A 22,374-nucleotide genomic window follows, 5' to 3' on the forward strand; every position below is an offset into this window, starting at 1 on the left:
TGCTCAACATCAAAATTCTTAGCTAGTGCTTGCTGTAGCAGTTGCAGTGTGTCAGAAACCCTCTACCTTCCCCAGCTCCACCTGTATAGATCTTCTATGGGGTGATATAATGCATGTTAAATATGGGGGTTATTTCATATATTATATGTGCAGGGCCAGTATTTCCTACATGCTCACAGCAGGATGTCTTGACAGTAGCAAGTCTCGGTACTCGCTCTGCCACAGCAGCACCAAGGTAGCATATTTATTTTGCCAAGACCAAACACATTAACATTGCCATGAATATAACCATGCTAAACTCACAGAGAGTTGTCATGACAGAATTGTGCATACTTTGTATGCTCAGCTCACACATGAACCTTGAAGCCTGTGTTTGTGTACGCTATCAAATGGAGTACACAATGAAAGTCTATAAGTATAATTTGGGCTTTAGGGGTTTGTTCAAATCCCTACCTCTACATATGCACCATTACCAAGTACCACTAATGACTTAACATACTTAGGTCAATAACTGTGCATGTGCAAAGATAGTAAAGATGTGTAAGATAGAGACTTGGCCTTGCACAATACAGATAAAGTTGTACCACGCTGTTTCCGAGAGTAAGAGCATTCCACACTGCCATACACACATGTAAGCATGTTCCTGCTTGAGTGTGTCAGATCATAGATATCAAAATAAAGCTTTATTTTCATGCTGATTGCAGCAGGTCTTGATAGCCCTGCAACATCATCGGTCTTGACATCTTTGGCTGCGCTCACATGCAAACTGCATCCTCACCGTGCAGATGTTGTTTGACGTATGACAGTAGTATCTATGAGTAAACTCTGGCATATTTAAGCATATTCGTGCATTATCTAGGATAAGCCTTTGGTTGGCTACCATCCAAATGCTCCTGCAACAACGCACAATAGGTTTTGGTTAACAGCCAAACAAGGCTTACTCTGAGTTTAGGCTTTGATGTCCTCTCTGACCTACCTACTAATGCAAAACATTGGGGAAGCTCCTTTTGAAACTTTAGCTTGTTTAGCTGCAAGCTAGTTCAAGATTATGTTGCACAGGAACTCAAAATTAATTGGTACATTTTATTTTATTGTATTTTTCTGTGAAATTTTATATTTACCTTTGAAATTTTAGTTGTCCATGACTTTAAGTCAGGTTTCTTAAAGCTATTTGAGTGCAATATAATTTTTTATTAGTATACTCTATTATAGCTTGAATTAGCCTTTTCAGTTTTTATATGCTTTTGTCATTTTTACTAGTTTGTCCTTTTTTATTATTTTTAGTTCTATTTTTTAAACTAAATTAAAAAATTTTTGTCTAATATTTGTTTTATTGTATTTGAGGTTTCATTTTTAATTCAATTAACGAAAATTATTTGTATTTTTATTTATTTTTAATAACAGTTTGAGAGAGAGAATGTTTTAAGAGATATTTTGTTTCAAGTCAATTTGAAGGTCTTTATGTATCCAATTTTCCACTTCCATAATGTGATATATTTCTAACTAAAACAGAATATCCAAGGAGAAAAAATGTCAGACTAAATTATATCCATTTAGAACTAATTAAATTAAAAATGTAATACAAGAATAGAAACTGAATGTGAGTTTTTTTAAAAGGAGTGGTAGCCTATGTAACCATTTTGCTATTGGTTAGCTTCACTAGCAAGATGCTACATTTTGCTGAAACATTACAAAATTATTTTTGGAATTAAACCAGGAACATCTATTAAGAGAGCAAATTAAGTCCATTTGGATTTCATGTTGATTTCAATATGTCTTGCTTAGCTGTAAGGCTGTTAGCATAATGCACTGTGACATAAATCAAAACAGCAATGGAGAGTTTTGTCATGCTACACCGCTACAGTGCATGTTGGAAAAAAGTAGCTTGTTACAGGAAAATCTATGCTATTTTGAGAATATCTGAGCTAATGTCACGCTACTGACAAGTTAAATTAGCAGCACCGCTACATACAGCAAGGATGCTAGTTAATATTTTGTAAAGACATTTTTGATACGGCTTACACGCGCTGCAGAGAACACACCTTCCAGGTACAGCAAACATGCTCACCACACCTTTCTTTCCCTCTTTTTTTCTTCCATCTTAGGGTCTCCTTATTAAATGGCTTACAGGGATGAGATGAGATGAGACATGCACAAACACACACAGTCTACGTATGATAAGAAAATACGCAAAGCCAGTAATTGGAGGATGGTGAGAGAAGTCTAGTCTGTGTCTCTTTGTGTAAACTGTCTGGACTGTTCCTGGGAATTTCCCTTATTTTTATTTTTTTCTCCTCGCTCAAGCATTGCAACACACTGTTATTCTTGTGAGGGCTTGAGGGCTTGTATCTGGAGGCAGAGGTCTTGGTCTGTTAATTCCTCTGGACACACTGAAGCTCTGCAGGAGCCAGAGACATTGCTCTACAGTCTCTCTCAATTCCTGCACTGTTCATCATCCCCAGAGACAGAGCAGAGGATTTTTCCTCTCCCATCAATAATACTTTTGTACGTACATTTATATAGTTTTTTGTCCACTCATGAGTGCTGCAGAGCAAACCAAAATAACTGAGGCTGTCATTCCACTGCCAAGCTTCATTACAGATGCACATTTTTTGGTGCCACTGTTCTGGCACCGATGCTGCATGGCATTTCAAGACACGTTATTTCACACTTGCTCAACTTTCACTTGCTTTCATAAAAGCCAATACTTTGGGACACCAAATTCTTCATTCTTATTCATGCCTCCACATTTTCAAAGTTGGCACAACATGCTCAAATGTGAGACAAATGAGAACAAATAGAATTTATAAAGAGCAAATGGCATGCAACACAATGTCATGGTTATTCGTAACAATTTTACGTTTTGGCAAACTGAATAATTTGTATGAATTAGTACATTTTCAAACCATCACTTCTACCACAAAAGACTGCTTTGTAAGTAATCTTCCTGGTTTATCGCAATTCCTCAGAATATCCAATAGCTCAGAAAAACTTTATGATATAACAGAAACTATAGACTCTCTCTTTTCTAGCGTTTTAGATACAGTTGCTCCTTTATGCATAAGGAAGATTAAGGCCCTGTTTACACTAGTGCATTTTCGTTTTAAAACGGCGTTTTAGAATGAAAACGATCCTAGTCTACACTGGCGTTCCCGCTGCATTTCAGAAACAATCTCCATCTGCACTACACAACCAAAAAACGCTTGTCACATGACCACTCATGCAGGTACAACCATAGATATGTATATTATTTAGATGGCGGACGCATCTACAAGCTTGGAGCGGTCGAATGAGGCATCTACCTTTATATATCTATGGGTACAACAATGAGCATGATGTTATTGTTTACACGGTCGTCAAGGATACGCAGTGCGAACGTGGGCAACCACGCCATCGTTTTCAAAAGTCTCCATTTTTGTCTGTTTACACTGAAAGGCAACCCCAGAGTTTTCTAACTAAAACGGGATCTGCAGCGTTTTCAAACGTCTTAGTTTTCGAACTCGAAAACGCCGGAGTAGTGCAAACGACAGGCATAACCGTAGCAAAAGTTATGCGTTCTAAAACGAAACTGCACTAGTGTAAACGGGGCCTAAGGCTAACAGTTTGACACCATGGTATAATGAGCACACTCGCGCCCTAAAGAGAGCAGCCCGGAAAATGTAGCGCAGCTGGAGGAAAACAAAACTAGAGGTATTTCATATCGCATGGCGGGAAAGTACCCTATCCTACAGAAAACCATTAAAAACTGCTAGATCTGATTACTTTTCGTCTCTTTTAGAAGAAAACAAACATAACCCCAGGTATTAATTCAATACAGTGGATAAATTAACGATCTTAGCGCTGCGTTCGACACTATCGATCACAACATTCTTTTGAATAGACTAGAAAACTTTGTTGGCATTAGTGAAAGTGCATTAGCATGGTTCAAATCATACTTATCTGACCGCCATCAATTCGTAGCAGTGAATGAAGAGGTATCATATCGATCATAAGTGCAGTATGGAGTACCTCAAGGCTCAGTACTAGGGCCGTTACGTTTCATGCTTTACATGTTACCTTTGGGAGATATCATCAGGGATCACAGTGTTAGCTTTCACTGTTATGCTGATGATACTCAGCTCTATATTTCTTCGCAGCCTGGTGAAACATACCAAATTGAGAAACTAACGGAATGCATAGTCGATATAAAAAACTGGATGACAAATAATTTCTTACTGCTAAATTCTGAAAAAATAGGTGTTAATTATCAGACCCAAAACCTTTGCATGTAATAACCTAGGACACTGTCTAAAACCTGATGGCTGCACTGTCAATTCTTCGTCATCAGTTAGGAAGCTAGGCGTGCTATTTGATAGCAATCTCTCCTTCGAGAGCCACGTTTCTAGCATTTATAAAACTGCATTTTTCCATCTCAAAAATATATCTAAATTGCAACCTATGCTCTCAATGTCAAATGCAGAAACATTAATTCATGCGTTCATGACCTCAAAGCTAGATTATTGCGATGCTTTATTGGGTGGTTGTTCTGCACGCTTAATAAACAAACCCCAGCTGGTTCAAAATGCAGCAGCTAGAGTTCTTACTAGAACCAGGAATTATGACCACATTAGCATCACATGACACACTAACACATTTATATTATTCAAATCCATTAAAGGATTGTTACAATGCATTAACTGCACTTCCCATAACCCACAATGTACTCGTTACATCGTAAGAATAATGGCATCTACGCTAATATTAGTCTGTTTCCTTCTTATTCCGAGGTCACTGTAGCCACCAGGATCACTGTAGCCTCCAGTCTGTATCCAGATCAGGTGGTCACTGCAGTCACTCGGATCCTGTCTGTATCCAGCCCAGATGGTGGATCAGCACCTAGAGATGACCTCTACAGCCCTGAATGTCAGCGGAGATCAGGAAAACTAGATGAGCCCCAGAAACAGATCCCAGTGAAGATCTTGTCTCCCATACCCCCTTTCCATCAGCTGGAACCAGATGCTAGTTCAGAGCCAGTGCTATAGCCGGTTCTTAGTTGGTTCGACTGGCAAGCCCTTTAAAAAACGGTTGATTTTCCACAGGCTAGAGAGCCAATACAGAGCCAGGTCTTACGTCACAATACGTTTCATGTTTCGGTTCACTAGCGCGGCACAACAGGCTTGTTCGAGGTGCATCAGCGCCATGGCAGACCGATCGATCGGCACACAACACACTAAAGCACCGTGAGAGCGATCCAAAAGCATAAAGAGCAGTCTGCTTTCTAGTCGCTCCCGCAGCACCCCGATGCCTCGCACCGACCGGTCCGCGCAACGCCGATCCATCCCAAACAAGCCTAAACAAACTATCAGCAATGGCGGACGTTGCGTTGCTATTGATGTTCATGGCTTTGCGAATCTACATCGTCATCCAAACACGGCGAATCAAACGTGTTCGCGTTTAGCTGCTATTTCAAATATGACGGTTCAAGTTTCTGTTCGTCTTGTTGGTCACGGTAACCCCGCCCCAAGCCCCTGACGCAAGCGGTTCTTCCTTCTAGCCCAGCAATGTTTTGGTGCTACTTACGAACCGCTTTTCCTGGTTCGGAGCTGGTGCTTTGGGTGTCGAAAAACAAAGAACCGGTTTGATACTAGGCTCTGGCTCCAAACCAGCACTGGAACTGCCTTGGTGGAAAAGGGGTACTTGACAGCCACTGGGACAAGACCTCGGGAACCAGATGAGTCCTCAGCACAAACTGCTGGTTCGTCTGGCCAGAGGAGAACTGGCCCCCGACTGAAACTGGTTTCTCCCAAGGTTTTTTCTCCATTCTGTCACCGATGGAGTTTTGGTTCCTTGCTGCTGTCACCTCTGGCTTGCTTAGTTGGGGACACTTAATTTCTAGCGATTTACGAGCACAATTTAAGTCAACTTGATTGCACAGTTCTGGGAATAAAGTAAATCGTTGCCACAGTTTAACTAAAACGTAGCCATAAATTAATAAGTGGGGCTCTGTACAAAATCATATTATCTAAAATTTCCATGTTTCATATAGCTTCAGAAAACTTGTAGTGCAATAGTTTTTGATGTTGTTGTTAATTTTTAAAACATTTTCTACAAATATTTTTTCAAATATTTTGAGAAAAAATGTCAAGTGGTGTAACCTTTAAATTTCAAAATATTAACCTTTTTTTATTCAAAATTTTATGAATCTAAATATGGGTGGTATGAATGACATTTGTATGTACTGCATTTGTGATATTGTTTCTATCACATGACCTACGAGCGTCAGTCACGCCAATTCACTGCCATTCATAAATCTTCTCCTGTGGTTTCATGGGATAGTAAAGTGTCCATCGGCTACACCAGTAGTAGTAGGTCATCCAGGTACTTTCTGCCTACTGTTTTTTGAGCACTATGAATTCAGACAAACTACTCTTTTAGTGTACTTTTTTCCACATACTATATAGTTGGGAGGAACTCACTTCTATTTGAAAGGCAAAAGTTTTTCCATTTGTTATTATTCTAAATTTACATAAAGTATCATACTTAAAATTATATATTGCTTTGATTAAATTCTCCTTTTGCATGCCACAGAAGAAACAAATTCAGGTTTGGAATGACATCAGAGTGAATAAATGACGACATAGTTTTCATTTCTGAACTATTCCTTAAAAGTCCCTCAAGTCAAGAGCTTGACCAGCTAACAAGCGTGCAGTGTTTGTACACGATAGAAGTTCAACTTATTATTCTCATGCTTGGATGGATGGGAAGGAGAGCAAAGGTTTTTTGGTTTTGGCAGGAATCCCAGCTTGGCATGGACCACCGGTGCTCGAGGTATGTGTGGGTATCCGTGTGTCCAAGTGTGTCCGTCTTACAGAAAAGGTACAAGTATGCATCTCTGTGCTCCATGGAGGTTTCCCACACAAAACATTACTTGTAGATGTGGTTGCGCCGTGACTCATTCTCTTTGGCAAGGCAGCTTCTCAGGGGACTTCAACTTCCATAGTCCCATCTTTCTCTGCCTATTTTTACCACAGCCATAAAAAATGTCCCCGCATATGCTTTTCCTTTATCCTCCATATCAAACTATTACTTGATAGCCGTCCATATCAAAATGTCTTTCTGTATCAGCCCTTTCAGTTCAGCTCGTCTGACCTCATACCCCCTCTCCCCTCGGTCTTCATTGAGATGTCAGTCATGAACTATATAGACGATGGATTTCCAGATTCTTCACCTGCTGAAACTTTGGTGTGTGTGCGTGGGTCCTCACACATTCCTCTCCATTTTACGGCTAAAGCGAGGGTCAGGAATGCAACTCATGCTTGTCACACACACATACACACACTCATATGAAATGAAACAAGAATATGCACAACCAGAACGCATTGTTATAAAACAAATTTCCAGTCTTTGGTATGTGCGGAATGGATGGAAAGCTTCCAGAGAATTCCGTTATTCACGTTTATCTGGAAAGTAGTGTTTCATTTGTTGCTGTCTTCTTCTTTTTTTCTTGTAGTCTATTCAGCGTTGCTTTCTTTCCAATCATTTCTCCTCACTAGTTGTCAGTCTGTGATGCTTCCTGTCTCAGTGGGGCTAATTAAGGATTCACCCATCTAAAACTGAGGAGAACACTGGCTTCAGCAGACCCCGAAACTCACTCACCCCTATTTCTCCTGTTAGACATTAGTCTGACAGAACATGGCTAATGTAAACACCGTCTGAATCTGAACGAAATGTGTTAGCTATTAACTTTATAGTAGCTCTGAGGAAAACACCTTGCTATCCCTTACAAAAAGTAACCATGGTTTTATTGTAGTAAATTTTTTTAGTTTTTTGGCGTAATATTATATGATTACCATTTGTATAACCAAATATTTACTACAAATAACGCTTAGCAAAACCATGGTTAATTTGTGGTTACCATGATTTAACTACAGTATAACCATGTTTTTTTTTTTTTTTTGTAGTAAAACCATGGTTACTTTTCGTAAGGGTAACTCACCTCCAGAGTCGGAGTAGCGAAATATATTCATTATTTCAATACACGCGACGCGGTTTATCATCAGAATTTCACGTCCTCGCTTGTGAAGTGACATTCAGCCAAGTGTGGTGACCCATACTCGGAATTCCTATTGTCAAATCTTGAGGATATTTGGAGCAAAGTGGAAATAATTTCTGTCTCCATACGTTTACCAAGGCAAAACATATCAAACTTCTATTGATAGATCATTTCTGAACAAATTTGTAAACAAACACGGTGTTTTCAAATTGCTTGAGTGACTCACCTGACGTAACCCGCAGAAAGAGTCACTGAATGAATCTTTTTTTAAAGATTCGAGTCACTGAGATGAATCAAATCACTGCAGTTTTTTTCACTGACGCGGTGACTTGAAAGGCTCGCGGTTAGCAGAGATCAGCTCAAGGGGGCGCGCGGCTCGTTGAGTTTAAGATGAGGAGATGAGAGAAGCTGCAGTTCATTCACTGTCAGATCCTTTCCACGCCGCGAGACCTGCTCAAGTTTGAACCAAACCACTTTTTATGTGAGGACACAGACGGTGCAAAAAATGGACTATTTTGGATAAATCTTTGTACCACGATTTTGAGCCTATACGAGTACATTTGGATTTAGATTTTTTAAATAAAATTCTAATGCGGTGAAAGGATGAAGGATGGCTTCATTCATATTTTCTTTTTCTGTGAAATGATCTCGCTCACTGATTTGTGGGTTTGAGTTAATTTAGCGGATTAAAAGCAACAAGAGTTCTTTTCCCTTCATAGAGATTTTAGGGCTCGGTTTGTGAACTTCTCGGACTTGTGAAGAGTTTATTCTTTGAGAGATTTGTCTGTGGAAAGGCATGTTCCCTGGCTCCACTCCGGTTGGAGCATCTTTGCGGCTCCGGTCGGGAAGGTTTCGCCTGCGCTGGGACACATTTGGGCCACAAGGGAGATGAGAGCCGCGCTGATCCACTTTCTCTTCTGCTGCTTCTCTCTGCTTTCAGCAACCGCTGAGGTAAGATCAACATCTAAACACATGCACTGGGGATAGACGAAGAAGAACACGATGGTTTTCCTTAAGAGAGAGATTCCTTTATAAATAGAAAGAAAGAGCGAGCATTTATAGTAAGGCCTGTCACTACGCAGTTCTTCATTATAACTTAAATGCTTATAAAATCGTATTTCAGTTCATTTTATGTGAGAATGCCAAAGATGATGGACGTTCTAAAATCTATTTTTAACTCATAGATTTTTTAAAATAAATTTTCTGAAAGAGTTTAAACACGTGGAAAGTTCTTAGAAATTTAATATCTTCACTCATGTTGGTTACATACAATTGAAAAAGACAATTTTCTGCACATAAATGTGTCAAGTGGTACAACCATCAAATTCACTGGACTTTTAACACGTGTGCACTTTTCAACGTTTTTAATGAACTGTCTGTGCATTAATGCATTTGAGTTATAAATATTAATTGATAGGGGTTGATCCGCAAAGCGTGTTTTTCACAAAAAAGATGAAAATGTGAGATATCTTTAAACCTAATGCTTGACACAGTCATGAGGATCTAAATGGGACTTTTCTGTTTTCTTGCAGTTATATGAAATCAGGAAGTATTTTTTTTTAAACAGCTTTATCGATTTTTAAAAGAAACAGTGATGAAATATTATGACAAGCTACAACAAACTTTGTGAATTTGAAGTATTTTTGAATAACTTTTTTTTTTTATCACAGGAGGCACCAATTCCTCAAGAGCTGATTGAGAGACTCTCCAATAGTGAGATCCGCAGCATCAGCGACCTCCAGAGGATCCTGGAGATCGACTTCTTAGGTAAAGTCTCTGTTTTTCTTATTATTTGATAAAACTAGTGAGTAGGTTGAGTAAGTTGTATATCCAGCCCGATCTCACAGCAATTCGTACATATTTTACGAGGTGGCTAATTTGTACGAATTCGTACGACCTCACTCGTACAAATTCATACGATTTTTGCTTAATCGTACGTATTTTACGAGTTGCCAATTTGTATGAATTTGTACGAATGACCTACACCTAACCCCCGCCCCTAAACCTACCTGTCACTGAGGTTTAGACAAATCATACTAAATCGTACGAGTGAGGTCGTATGAATTTGTACGAATTAGCCACGTCGTAAAATACGTATGAATTGCCGTGAGATAGCGTTGGTGTATCCTAAACTTAAAAGGCAATGGCAGCTGGTGATGATTCTTATCACTGATTTGAATCTTTTGAGTCTTTTCAAAAGGAAAAAGATTTGTTCAGATTCGTTCACAGTTTTGCTTATTGGCCCTTTGTGCAGGTTACGTCTTAATGTAATAGGTGGCAAGAAGTTTATGTTAAAACTGACTCATTGAAACATTCACTCGACTGATTTGTTAAAGCTCACTTGCTAACACTTTGCTAAATAAGGTCTACAACTACAAGAAGACACTGATTTGTTCACGAGTGAAACGTGTCAAGTCACCAAAGCGTTGAGGCACACTGTTGGGAAATATCCTTTCAGAGGAGACTCATCAATCTTTCACTGCATTCAAAGTTCATGGACCTCGACATTTAATCGAGTTTAAAGCGAACGCCTCAGCACTTGTTGCCTAGAGACCGCAGTGCCATTCTTGCACTCGTGGCGCCACATGCGTCGTTGGAGTATTTGAACTTGGTAAATGATGTCATGTGTTGGCGGCCCCAAATCAAATACGTCAATGTCAACATCAGTGTATTGACAGCACTCAAGCTTCTTATAGCAGGATGGATTCTGATTGGCTGTCAATGTTTGTATCGTTCATCAGCTGGAAAAAATAGTTCTGAAATTGATTCCAACGATATTGTATCTCTGTGCCTTTATCGTTATAGTTGTGGTGTGGACTTGGCTATTCTGTAATATTGAGAATGATTTTTAGAACTATATCTTTATCGTTATAGTTATCGTCCTTGGTGTGAACGAGCCTTTAGACCCTGAAAATGCAAATATCCAGTAAACTATATCATTACATTTTGGAAAAGGGGTTGTCTCGTTTATTAAAAAGTAGTCCAATCCAAGTGTTTTTTGAGCGATATTTTATTCAGACTTAGAAATTTATTTCTGTGTTTTTGTTGATAAGTGTTTGCTTTGTTTGTTTATTAAAAATTTAGAATTCAGTTAAAAAAAAAAAATCTGTTTATAAAACGAATAGTTTCGGTCCTTGAATCTGATTTGAGTCGCGCTCAAAGCTGTTGTAAATTACTCTACAAACATACACCTTTGTTTACATCTGTATGTTGCTCAGCAACCACTTTGTTGTTTGGCGGATGAATAATGTTTTTATTAATACCATTACATTTTATTTGCTTTGTTTCATTTTGTGAAACATTTGTAGTGAGGTTTACAAATATTGCTAAATATTTGTAATATTTACGCCTCTTCGCATTGTGCCTAATAACACCCCTTAGCTGTTATAAATTCAGTGTAAACCATGGCTTCTTGGGGCTTATTGCTTTATTATAGAATGTTTGTTATTCAAACTCTAAGTGACAGTGATGATGTCAGTGCAATATTTGCATACTGCATTGCTATTAATAGTTTTCACGTGACGTCACACCCTTATAGGAACGCCCACCTGGCGGGCAAAGTGAAGCTTTGCTCCACTGACCGACAGTTATTTTTACGCAGATTGCAGCAAGTGATAACACAGATATTAAATATATTACGGCACTTTAAGTGTTTTTACAACATTTTGTTGCACTATTTATGATTGAAATATTGCTGCGGGTGCTTAATATGGATTGCAAATGGCCATAACTTGCATTTTGTTCAGAAATACTTTTGTTTTATTCTTTTGAGAGGTGATCAAAATATTTGCGGCTGGGAAACAGATGAAAAACTGACATGCTTGTGCAGCAGTTCTATGGATGTTTTGCCCTCCAAGTCTTCGAGCCGGTCACGTGACTGAAAACTATGAATTGGTCCCATTTCTTACATTCATTTGCATTCTCAATCGTAATTCATCATTTCCAGCTGCCTTTATACTGGAAAGATGTGCAACTACATGCAAAACTACATATTTTCAAATTCCACTAGTTGTTCGCGCAACAAAATATGTAGTTTTGCACACCCCACAAATCATATTTAAGGCAGGCAGCCCAGTACGATTTGGCTGGTTTCGACCCTGATTGGAAACTTTTGACGGCTAAAAATTAGCATGAATTTACTGACCCAAGTGAAAGGGTTAAAATCTCCTCAGTTCTTCAAATATAAACTTCCAGTGCATCTAATGAGGAAATGCTGCAGCCATAACGATATGAGTCTCAAATTCGATTTGGACCATAAGCGCTGTAATTGAAATGCAAACAGCTGCGTCTGTGTGGCTGGTGCCTGAGGGAGGTCAAGAGACTCTCTCCATTATACTGTTGTCATGCCGCCTTTATGAGTTGAGTGTGGCTGAATGCCAGCACTGCTGTAATGTATTATTCATGTCGAATTCCTCAGTTTGTGTGCGTCTCTGCGTGCGAGTGTGTGTTTGGGAGAGAAAAGAGGCTGAAGCTCAAGTAGTGTTTGCGTTTGTGAGGTCTGTTGCTCCGCTAACGACTGTGTGAAAAGACGAGCAGGTCGGTTGGCCACGGTGCTCAACCCTGAATTAAATCCACCCTCCTCCTCCATTGGGCTGGTTTCTGGGGGCAACAACAGGGGCATCTCTGTCCCCCGTCGTCCCGCTGAATGGCTCTGCAGAACAGCATGATTAAATACTGCACACTTTAGTCAAACTAAAAATCCTGCTGTCCTTAAAGCATTTCCAACAACGCAATCCTTTCCGAACAGCTTATTGTTGAGTCTGGGTTTTTTCTGTGTATCCTCTGGCGGTGCATATATTTGCTTTATTATCTGTGTGTAAAGGAGGAAGTTTTTCAAATGAAGTGTGCTGGTAGGTTTGCAGACACCTGTATTCTTTACTTACAGTAGTAATCAGACCGGGTTTTCTTGATTTTTTTCAATTAGGCTAGTGGAGGCGGCATTCACAAAGAGGTTCAAGGGCGCTCTGTCTTGACAATAGTGAGGGAGGGATGTTAGCTTGTTCTAAAAGCCAAACTATTTTGCACTGTTGACTTTTGTGCTTCATTCTTTTGGTGCAGAGAATGAGGTGCTGGAGGACGTTAAACGAGGCCACCATAAGGAGCATCTGTATGACACCAGACAACTCAAGAACTCTCACTCCAGACGCAAGAGAAGCATAGGTAAAATAGCACATACAAGTATTCACATACATGTTGCAAAGCTCCCGTGATTGTTCTGTGTTTATGGGTTTGTTGTGTGTTTAGAGGAGGCAGTGCCCGCCATCTGTAAGACTCGCACAGTGATCTATGAGATCCCACGCAGTCAGGTCGATCCCACGGCTGCCAACTTCCTGATCTGGCCTCCGTGTGTGGAGGTGAGACAATGCTCGGGCTGCTGCAACACCAGCAACATGCGCTGCCACCCGTCCAAAAAACACCACAGGACCGTGAAGGTGAGAACACGCACATCTATACCTGTAAAATATAAATTGTTTGTGTAAATATATGTTTTGTTTTATGTTTTGGAGAAATAGTATTTATAAATTATATTTTAAACACTGACATTATTAAATTATAATTATTTTAAATAATTTTAATAATTGTCATTTTAAAATATTGTTTAATAATACATATAAAACATGACATAATATATAGTATAATTCAAATATGATTAAAAATATTAATATTCATAATTGATATGTTAAATTTTTAAGTTATTAATTAATGATAATTGTTTTAAATTTAAAAAATACAAAATGTATACAAAATATAAAATTGCATATGTATTTTTAAAAAATCATTTAACAAATGTACATTTTTTAAATATTTTGTATGAATAATACATGTAACATTTTTAATATATAATTTAAGAATTTATATATACATCATTATAAAATATTATAACATTTATATATATACATATTTTATATATACGAATGTTGAAATTATTATTATTATCAAATAATTAAAAATTTTTAGTTTTTTACATTTTTACAAACAATATATATATACAATATAAAATAATATATAATGTTTTTATATAAAATTTTATATAAACAATATATATATATATATATATAATTTTATTTAGGGCTCCTGCGATGGGTATGGGGGCGTCCCGTCCCTGTGCGTTGAGCCGACCAGATGAACCAGTTGTTTCCAGTGCTGCCGGACTTGTGCCAGCTGCTCTGCATCCTCCACATCAACTCCATGTTGTTGGAGGTCGCCCGTAATGACGTCAAGCCATCGGGTGCGGGGTTTACCTCGAGGTCGTCTCCAGCCTGCGGCCCTTGGGTCAAACTGGAGAATGGCTCTCGTCGGATGGTCAGGAGGAAACCAGCGGGTGCGGCGTTGCGCAGCCAGGCAGGATGCTCCAGGCTGGCACGTGCGGGCTCTAAGCACTTGGTTGGAAACCTGCTGGGGCCACCTGATGTTCTCGATGGTTCTGAGAGCCCTGCTATCAAAGCCATCTAATCTTGCAGCCAGAGTCTTGTTTAAGGGCCAAGTCTCCGAGCCGTAAAGCAGGATGGAGAGTACTGCTAAGTTGTAAATCCGGAGCTTCGTCTTGCGTGAGATGGTCTGGTGCCACCAGAGTGGTTTCCAGAGAGACTGCAGGGCTGATGCAGCCAGGGCTCTTCTGCGGATAATCTCTGGTTTTAGGTCCCCGTTGTCTGTCACTAGGAATCCCAGATACACAAAGTTCTTGACAGGCTCTACAATGTCATTACCAAGCCGCAGGGGAGGTGGATCCGGTCCGTCACCGACATATATGAACTTGGTTTTCGTCCAGCTCACCTGGAGGCCAAGCTTCTCAGCCTCTTCGCTGTATATGCCCAGAGCGTCTCTCAGCTGGCTGTAGGACGTGATGAACAGGATGGTGTCGTCAGCGTACTCCAGGTCAGTCAGGTGGTAGCTGCCAAAGGACACTCCAGGGATCCGCTCACAAACCCTGGACATCAGATGGTCAATGATGCAGTTGAAGAGGTCAGGAGCAGCCACGCAGCCCTGGCGAATGCCACTGGAGATGGGAAACCAGTCTGAGTCTCTGCCGTTGATACGGACACAGCTCTGAGCATTGCTATAAAGCAGCTTGAACAGGGCAACGATCTTGGGTGGTGCTCCAAGGGCGTGTAGAATACTCCACAGTGAAGCATGGAAGACGGTGTCAAAGGCAGCCTTGAGATCTATGAACCCGATGTAAAGATGGCGATCTTTATGGAATTCGTAGGTCTTCTCTATCAACAAACGAACGGCGGAGATTTGATCTGTTGTGGAGCGGTTAGGCATGAAGCCAGCCTGCTGGGGACGGCAGCTGCTTCTGATGGCTGGGAGAGCACGAGTGAGCAAGATCCTGGTAAAGAGCTTGCCAGGGATGGAGAGAAGGGTAATGCCTCTGTGGTTGCCGCAGACTAGCCTATCACCCTTACGTTTCCAGAAGGGCAGGATGACTCCTCTGGTCCAGTCGCTAGGAAGCCTCTCTGTCTCCCACGCCTCATTGAATATGTGGGTAAGCCACTCGACGATGCTTTCACCTCCTGATTTTAGCATCTCAGCGGTTATTGCACAGATGCCGGGGGCTTTCCTGTTGTTAAGTTTTTTCAGAGCGGCTCTGACTTCCTCAGGTGTGACAGGGTCTGTACTGCAGGCAACACTTGGGGCTGCAGCGTTAGCAGCCGATGATATGGTGGGATCAGCCGGGGAGGTACCATGCTGCAGAAGGAGGCTGAAGTGCTCTTTCCAGCGTTCGAGGCAGTTTGCTTCAGTTGCTATAAGGTTGCCATCAGAATCTTTCACCAGGGCTGTCTTGATGCGTGGGCCATTACAGGCTTGGCGCAGCAGACTGAAGACACGGCTCATGTTGTTGTTATTGGCCGCGGACGCTAGGTGTTTAGCTTCTGCTTGCCAGAACTTCTCCCTATCCTCAGCTATAGCCACATTGCGCTGGCGGTTCAGTCGCCGATACTCCGTCAGGTCACCTCGGAGCCGGCCTGATGTCGAGTGTCCTCTCCGATATCCAAGACTTTTTTGGGGAAGGTCGAGAGCATCCGAAGACATTGTGAACTGACTGGATGACACTTTCCTTGAAGGTCTGCCAGTCGTTCACCTTGTCAGTAGCCAGGTTATCGAAGGTGCGGCGGATGGCGCAACTGAAGTCTGTGGCGATGTTTGGATCACTGAGTAGGGAGGAGTCCAGGCGAGGCTGAGCCTTGGTGTGCCGGTTGGCTTGCAGCTTTAGCTTGAGTTGGGCCACCAGCAGACGATGGTCTGTGTTGCCAAGCTCTGCTCCTCGGTACACACGGCAGTTAGTGACGAACGACTTCCAGCGTCGAGAGATGAGGATGTGGTCCAGCGCTTTCCTGGTTCTGCCATCTGGGCTGTACCATGTCCAGTGATGATGAGCTTCCGGGGAAACCAGGTATCAGTGACACAGAGGTTGTTGTGGTGGCAGAGAAGGAGAAGGCGGTTACTGTTGTCGTTTGTGGACCTGTCAACAAAGGTTGTGCCGACAGGTAAGCCTGAGGACCGATCGCTGCTAGATAGAGTGGCGTTGGCATCGGTGAGGATGATGGTGATGTCGTGTGGTGGGGCTTGGCCAACAGCCTGATGAAGTTGGTCAAAGAAGGCATCCTTTGCATCCTCATCAGCGACATCGGTGGGGGCATAAGCAACGACTACTGTCATCTTGCCGTGTTGGTGAAGAAAGCGGGCCGACAGTAATCTGTCTCTCAGGGGTGTCCAGCTGATGAGGGACTTACGGAGGGCCTTTGGGATGGTAAGTGCCACGCCATAAAGGCCTGTCCGTCTCTTGGGGCCACTCCAGAAGTAGCAATGGTCGTCTGCTGTTGTTTCGCCATTGCCTTGCCATCGGACTTCACAGAGCCCTGCCAGGGTGATGTTATAGCGGCAGAGCTCTCATGACAGCAGGGTGGCAGCTCCGGGGCGAAGGAGTGTCTGGACATTCCATGTGGCGATTCGGGTCCTGCGACGAAGGTTGATCCGTACTCGTTGGTCGGGGGCAGGCTGGGGTCCGTTACCGTGTTGGGCAGTCCGGCTTCTTTCTCTGATCGGTTTCGTAACAAAAGGGTTTCTCCTGGGTGGGTTGTTAGCCCTCTGCAGGATAGTCGGTTGGTGGGGCTGCCACCTCACAGCGTACCGACACGCTGGGGTCTTAGTTTGTCTAGAACCTACCCTGGAGACTGGGCTGACAAGGGTGACCCTACCAGGAGCAAGCTCCCGACGGTATCACTCTCCAGGGTCACTTGAACGCGCAAGACCCCTCGCCACGTCAAGGCCAGACCCGCGCTATATATATATATATATATATATATATATATATATATATATATATATATATATATATATATATATATACAGTATATATAAGCAGTACATTTTTTATAAATGTGTATAATATAAAATATGATTAAATACAACTATTTTATGCAATTATGTTAAATAACCATACTTTTTTTACATTTTGTATACTTTTTATACTTTATAAAATTTCTAGATTTTTAAAAATAAAATAAATATAATAATTTTAATTTTATTTTATATTTAAAAAAATTATAATTTAACATATGTAAAATTATTTTATGAAAATGCTTTCGAAAATAATATATATTAAACATTATAACACACATGTGCATATAAGTAGGTAGTTCCCTAGGTTTTTGCTTCTCAGATGTTTCTCCTGCAGAAAAGACCCCAGTATATATAAATGTCTCTTCCAGAATTTAAGAAGAGATTTCACGTCTCTGCGCACAGTTTTCCAAGATACTAAACTCTGCAGCCTCACAGTATGAACTAAGATGTTTCTTATCCAATTCTACCCAGACCAAGTTATCTGTGTCAAGCCATTCCCATTAATTTTAAAGTGCCTTTCCCGCATGTCAAAAATGGTCTCATTTGTCCCTTTTTGCAGGAACTTCAGGTGAAACATCTGAAAGTTGATACTTAAATGAAACACAACTATGACCTTCTACCTTCTTCTCCTTCACTGAGCACATTTAGTGTATAATGAAAATATGTTTCTGTTGATGTGCGTAAATCCTCATTCGCACTAGGCCGTGGCCGTGTTTGCCACTTGTCAAGCTCATTTTCCGCATGTAAAGCTTTTCACATTTCTCAAATTCAAATGTAACGAGCGAGGCGTAGGACGTGCCAAAGGGAGGACAATGTCAACGAGAATTTCAGGGCTGCTGAGCACACAGAAAGCTTTTCAGGCCAGACTTCCGCGGCTAGTTAATGAATAGCCCTAACCTTGAGTTAACCGCTGCAAATATCTGTCTGTAACGCCGCGGCTGTGGGGTGTGTTCTATTGCGTTTATCTCGCCAGCTATTTGTGTGAGTGTTCAGACCTGAATAAAGTATTGTATAAATGGGCCTGCAGGGCAGCTGAGTTGGCAGGGAGGGAAGGAGTCTGTCAGTATGATGTGAGGGGTGTGTGTGTTTAGAAAGAGAGGTTTGAGGCGGCTCATCTGCATTACAGGAAACCGACGAGGATATACATCTCACCTCTGGAACAGCAGAGGAAAAATACACTGTTGATAGGGTTATGAGTGTGTGTGCGTGCAGCTCAGGATGTTCCCACACTCACTCTTTCTCTCTATCTCTCTCTCTCAGGTGGCCAAGGTGGAGTATGTACGCAGAAGGCCGAAGCTCCGGGAGGTGCAGGTGCAGCTGGAGGATCATCTCGAGTGTGTCTGCATGTCCAAACATCACTCAGAGTCCCGCATACACACGGGTACACTTTTAATCATTTGCTTTCCCACACCTTCTTTTATTTTTCCCTCTCCACCCTTTTTCCTGCCAGTTCGAGGGTTAAAAAAAGAAAAGGAAATGGAAAATGAGATAAACTGTCCAAAAGCGGCAGGCAGGATTTACAGACTCTATATTTAGACTAATAGCCAGTAAGATGAAAGCCAAGTGGACTTAATAGATCAAAGGTCAGGAGAAGGGATATGATGGTACGATAATATCTGTCGATTCTTGATACCATAGCAAAAATTAATCTACTGTTGAATACATGCTTATAGTTATATATATATATATATATATATATATATATATATATATATATATATATATATATATATATATATATATATATATGTGTGTATATAATAAAATATTTTAATAAATATTCAAGATAATTGTAAGTAAACATTATGAAAAATGAAGAACAAAGAAACTAACAAACAATGTAAAACAAGGGACTTATGAACAACTATCATTAAACAAACCAAAAAAACCCCACAGCTGTGGATCATTCAGGTAAGAACACAGTATTAAGAATCAAGGGGATGTAAACTTTTGAACAGGGACATTTTTTATAAATTCAACTATTATTTTCTCTTGAGGACTACATGTAAACGTCTTTTATATGACATATCTTATTCAGGTCAGTACTAAATAAACAATTACATGCATTTTGTATGATTCCTCTTATTTTGGTAAAATAATTAACATTTTGCAGATTCTGAAAGGGGGGTGTAAACTTTTGACATATATATAGTTTTATGTAATGTTTAGCAATATTTTAAAGTTTTTATATATAAAGGCTTTCCTGTAGCTCAAATAGTAGAGCATGGTGCTAGCAACGCCAAGGTCATGGGTTCGATTCCCAGGGAAAGCAAGAGCTGATAAAATGTAAAAACTGTATCTTGAATACAATGTAAGTCGCTTTGGATAAAAGCGTCTGCTAAATGCATAAATGTAAATAAATGTAACAAATTTAATAATATTTTAATTAATGACTATACTTAAATTAAGAACAAAGAAACAAATTACAACCTTAAAAATAATAATATTTAGGCAATTTTCCATCAGTTGCACGCTTGCCCTATAGACATTGAAGACCAAATACAAGGAAACTAATTACAAGCAATAAAATAATATCCATTTTTGTCCATTTCCATCCGTTGCTCATTTGCCCCATAGACTTTCATTGTATGCAGCTTTTTTTGTCAGTTCAGCAGGTGTGCTGTCAAAGCCTAACAAGGTCTTTTCTTCACAGCAGATATAAGGTGAGCATGGCACTGGATAAAAGAAAGCAGAGGAGGGCCATCACATCCAATCAGATAACTCAGACTGCACGACAGCCATTGAGTGATATCATCTGAAAAGACGAGGCGGATGTGAACTGCTCAACCCTGAGCGAATCAGGACAGCCTTTTTGGATCGCTTTGGACTTTTGATGCACCTTTAGAAGGCACCCAGAGAGAGACTTTGGTTTTGGATTAAAACCCAGGGGAACTAAGCACAACAAACTAGAGACTGCAATCACAGAGACTTGCAGAAAACAAACTTTGAGTCGCAGACATTGAAATTCTGATTCTATGACCTTTTAAAGGAGCATCTATCACAAATTTGTTTGTGTATCAAAACTTACTTTCTCCAGCAAATATCTGTATCATCTTATTTTTGTAACTGACAGTTTTCTATGAATACTGATCTTCTCTTGTATATGCTGTAGAATGAACGAGTACAACAAAACACAATCTGCAGTAACTGATGCTAATAAAGTGAATACATTTGGTTGTGTTTGTTTGACAGACAACTGTCCCAAAGATCAGTATGATTATGTGCATTCATTACGTCATGTTCTAACCAGGAGCATTCTGATAAATCTTATCTCTTCCTATCTGAATTTTCTCTCAACCAACTGCAAACACAGCAAGCGATGAGAGACAATACATTTTTTATAGTCTAGCCTACTTCAAATATATGTTTCAGGTGAACTTATTAAGCAGATGAATGCAACCCCAGTGTGCCATTTGCATTTTGATGATAACTAAGCTAATTGATATTGATCACACATGATTGTAAATATAAATGTTAAATGTAGTTTCTATGTATCTGTGTAATATTGCTGACACCTAGTGATACATTTAATCACTTTAAGGCCCGTTCACACCAAGAACGATAACTATAAAGATAAATATAAAGATAACGATATTAGCATCCACACCAGCGGACGATATCATCTGTTTATTCTAAGTGCACTCTCGTGCACCTCTTTAAATTCTCGAGCTCGTGATAGCAGGATTGATTATGATTGGCTGTAAATATTTTTATCGCTCATCAGCTGGAAAAAAACGTTCTGAAAGCGATTCCAGCGATATCATTTCTCTGTGCCTTTATCGTTATTATAGTTGTGGTGTGGACTCTGCTATTCTTTAATATCGAGAACGATTTTTACAACTATATCGTTATAGTTATCCTTCTTGGTGTGAACGGGCCTTTAAAGATATATTGACACCTTTAAACATGTAGTTGATTTTTGAGGTGACAACCCTTTTGAAAATTAACAATGGTTCATTTTCATTATAGTAAATGTGTAGTAACCATGTTTTTTTTGGTGGATTGATTGACATTTTGTTTAACCACAGTATTTTTTGTTATTATTAGTAGTAGTAGTAAAACCATAGTTCATGGGGAAACTTGTGCAAAAATAAATAAATAAAATAAAAATTCTAAACTGCATCAATTACACAGTACTAAAAACCAACACATTTAATTCTGACCAAATTACTTGAACCAACATCACAGTTAAATTTACAAAACTTATCTTGACAAGAAAAAGTTTTGTGGCACATAACCCCGCCCCCCTCGAAATCTTATTGGACAGAAATAGCGTACGTTAAACATCAAGCATGGATGAGAAGATACTTGATTGTAGAAGGTCGAGAGGGCACATTTTCCTCAAGTTCCACAAGGAAAAACATAAAAACATGCTGTGAGTTGAAGCATCACGGCATTATGAAAATATGAGGTATGTATAAATTAAATTTAAAGTTTAGAGCTCTTTAGCTACATTGCTCGCGAAAAGAGAGAAAAAGAGAACTGTTCTGATTGGCTGTTGTAGCACCGTGTCTACAGCGGTGCGGTGCGACAAAATACAATAGAACCTATTATGGATGCGGCGCAACACGACAAATACCCGACAGAAAACTACTACTGCGTTCTATTTATGGCGTATTGACACAAATTCGCTTTGTCGCCTCCAATGTAGACAGACTTTAGCTGTTGCGGCTTGGTGTAGACACGGTGTAAACTTGACTGCATTGCGTTAAGCTCCATTTTCACATTTGCTTTGTCGGACGGTTTGCTTGTTTTGTCATCTCCTTGTTGCCCCTGCCCTGTTTAGGACATGGTAAGTATGAACTTCTCTGGAAGATTGTAAGGCATCAAATAATTATCTTATTTCTTATTCGTGAAGAACTCTCTATGGCTGCATTGTCAGGTTTTGGCATATCTACTCACACAAACACACATCATATCCAATTCGTACGTATTTTACGAGGTGGCTAATTCGTACGAATTCATACGACCTCACTCGTACGATTTAGTACAATTTG

The 22,374-nt window shown here is 40.2% G+C and overlaps 1 protein-coding gene across 2 annotated transcripts; it reads left to right on the top strand.

Annotated features, from left to right (window-relative positions):
- The first annotated feature begins 8,332 nt into the window (after positions 1 to 8,332).
- On the top strand, positions 8,333 to 20,656 carry LOC306875205 (platelet-derived growth factor subunit A-like). Of its 2 annotated transcripts, none has more exons than XM_079425667.1 (6): positions 8,333 to 8,983; positions 9,703 to 9,799; positions 13,091 to 13,192; positions 13,277 to 13,464; positions 18,638 to 18,758; positions 20,031 to 20,656. In XM_079425667.1, exons 1-6 carry the CDS (start codon positions 8,921 to 8,923, stop codon positions 20,042 to 20,044), a joined length of 585 nt encoding a protein of 194 aa, XP_079281793.1. In that variant the 5' UTR covers positions 8,333 to 8,920; the 3' UTR covers positions 20,045 to 20,656. The 2 variants fall into 2 exon arrangements, with proteins under 2 accessions (XP_079281793.1, XP_079281794.1); XM_079425668.1 differs by having other exon boundaries at positions 8,414 to 8,983; positions 20,034 to 20,587.
- Positions 20,657 to 22,374: the final 1,718 nt, after the last annotated feature.

Source organism: Barbus barbus (genome assembly GCF_936440315.1).
Source record: "Barbus barbus genome assembly, chromosome: 9".
NCBI lineage: Eukaryota > Metazoa > Chordata > Actinopteri > Cypriniformes > Cyprinidae > Barbus > Barbus barbus.

Bases quoted from the DNA above. Each gene is read 5' to 3' on its own strand.
- LOC306875205 (XM_079425667.1), top strand. From the start codon at position 8,921: ATGAGAGCCGCGCTGATCCACTTTCTCTTCTGCTGCTTCTCTCTGCTT. The intron at 9,800-13,090 runs GTAAAGTCTCTG...CTTTTGGTGCAG, and splicing joins CCTGGAGATCGACTTCTTAG to AGAATGAGGTGCTGGAGGAC. The intron at 13,193-13,276 runs GTAAAATAGCAC...TTGTGTGTTTAG, and splicing joins CAGACGCAAGAGAAGCATAG to AGGAGGCAGTGCCCGCCATC.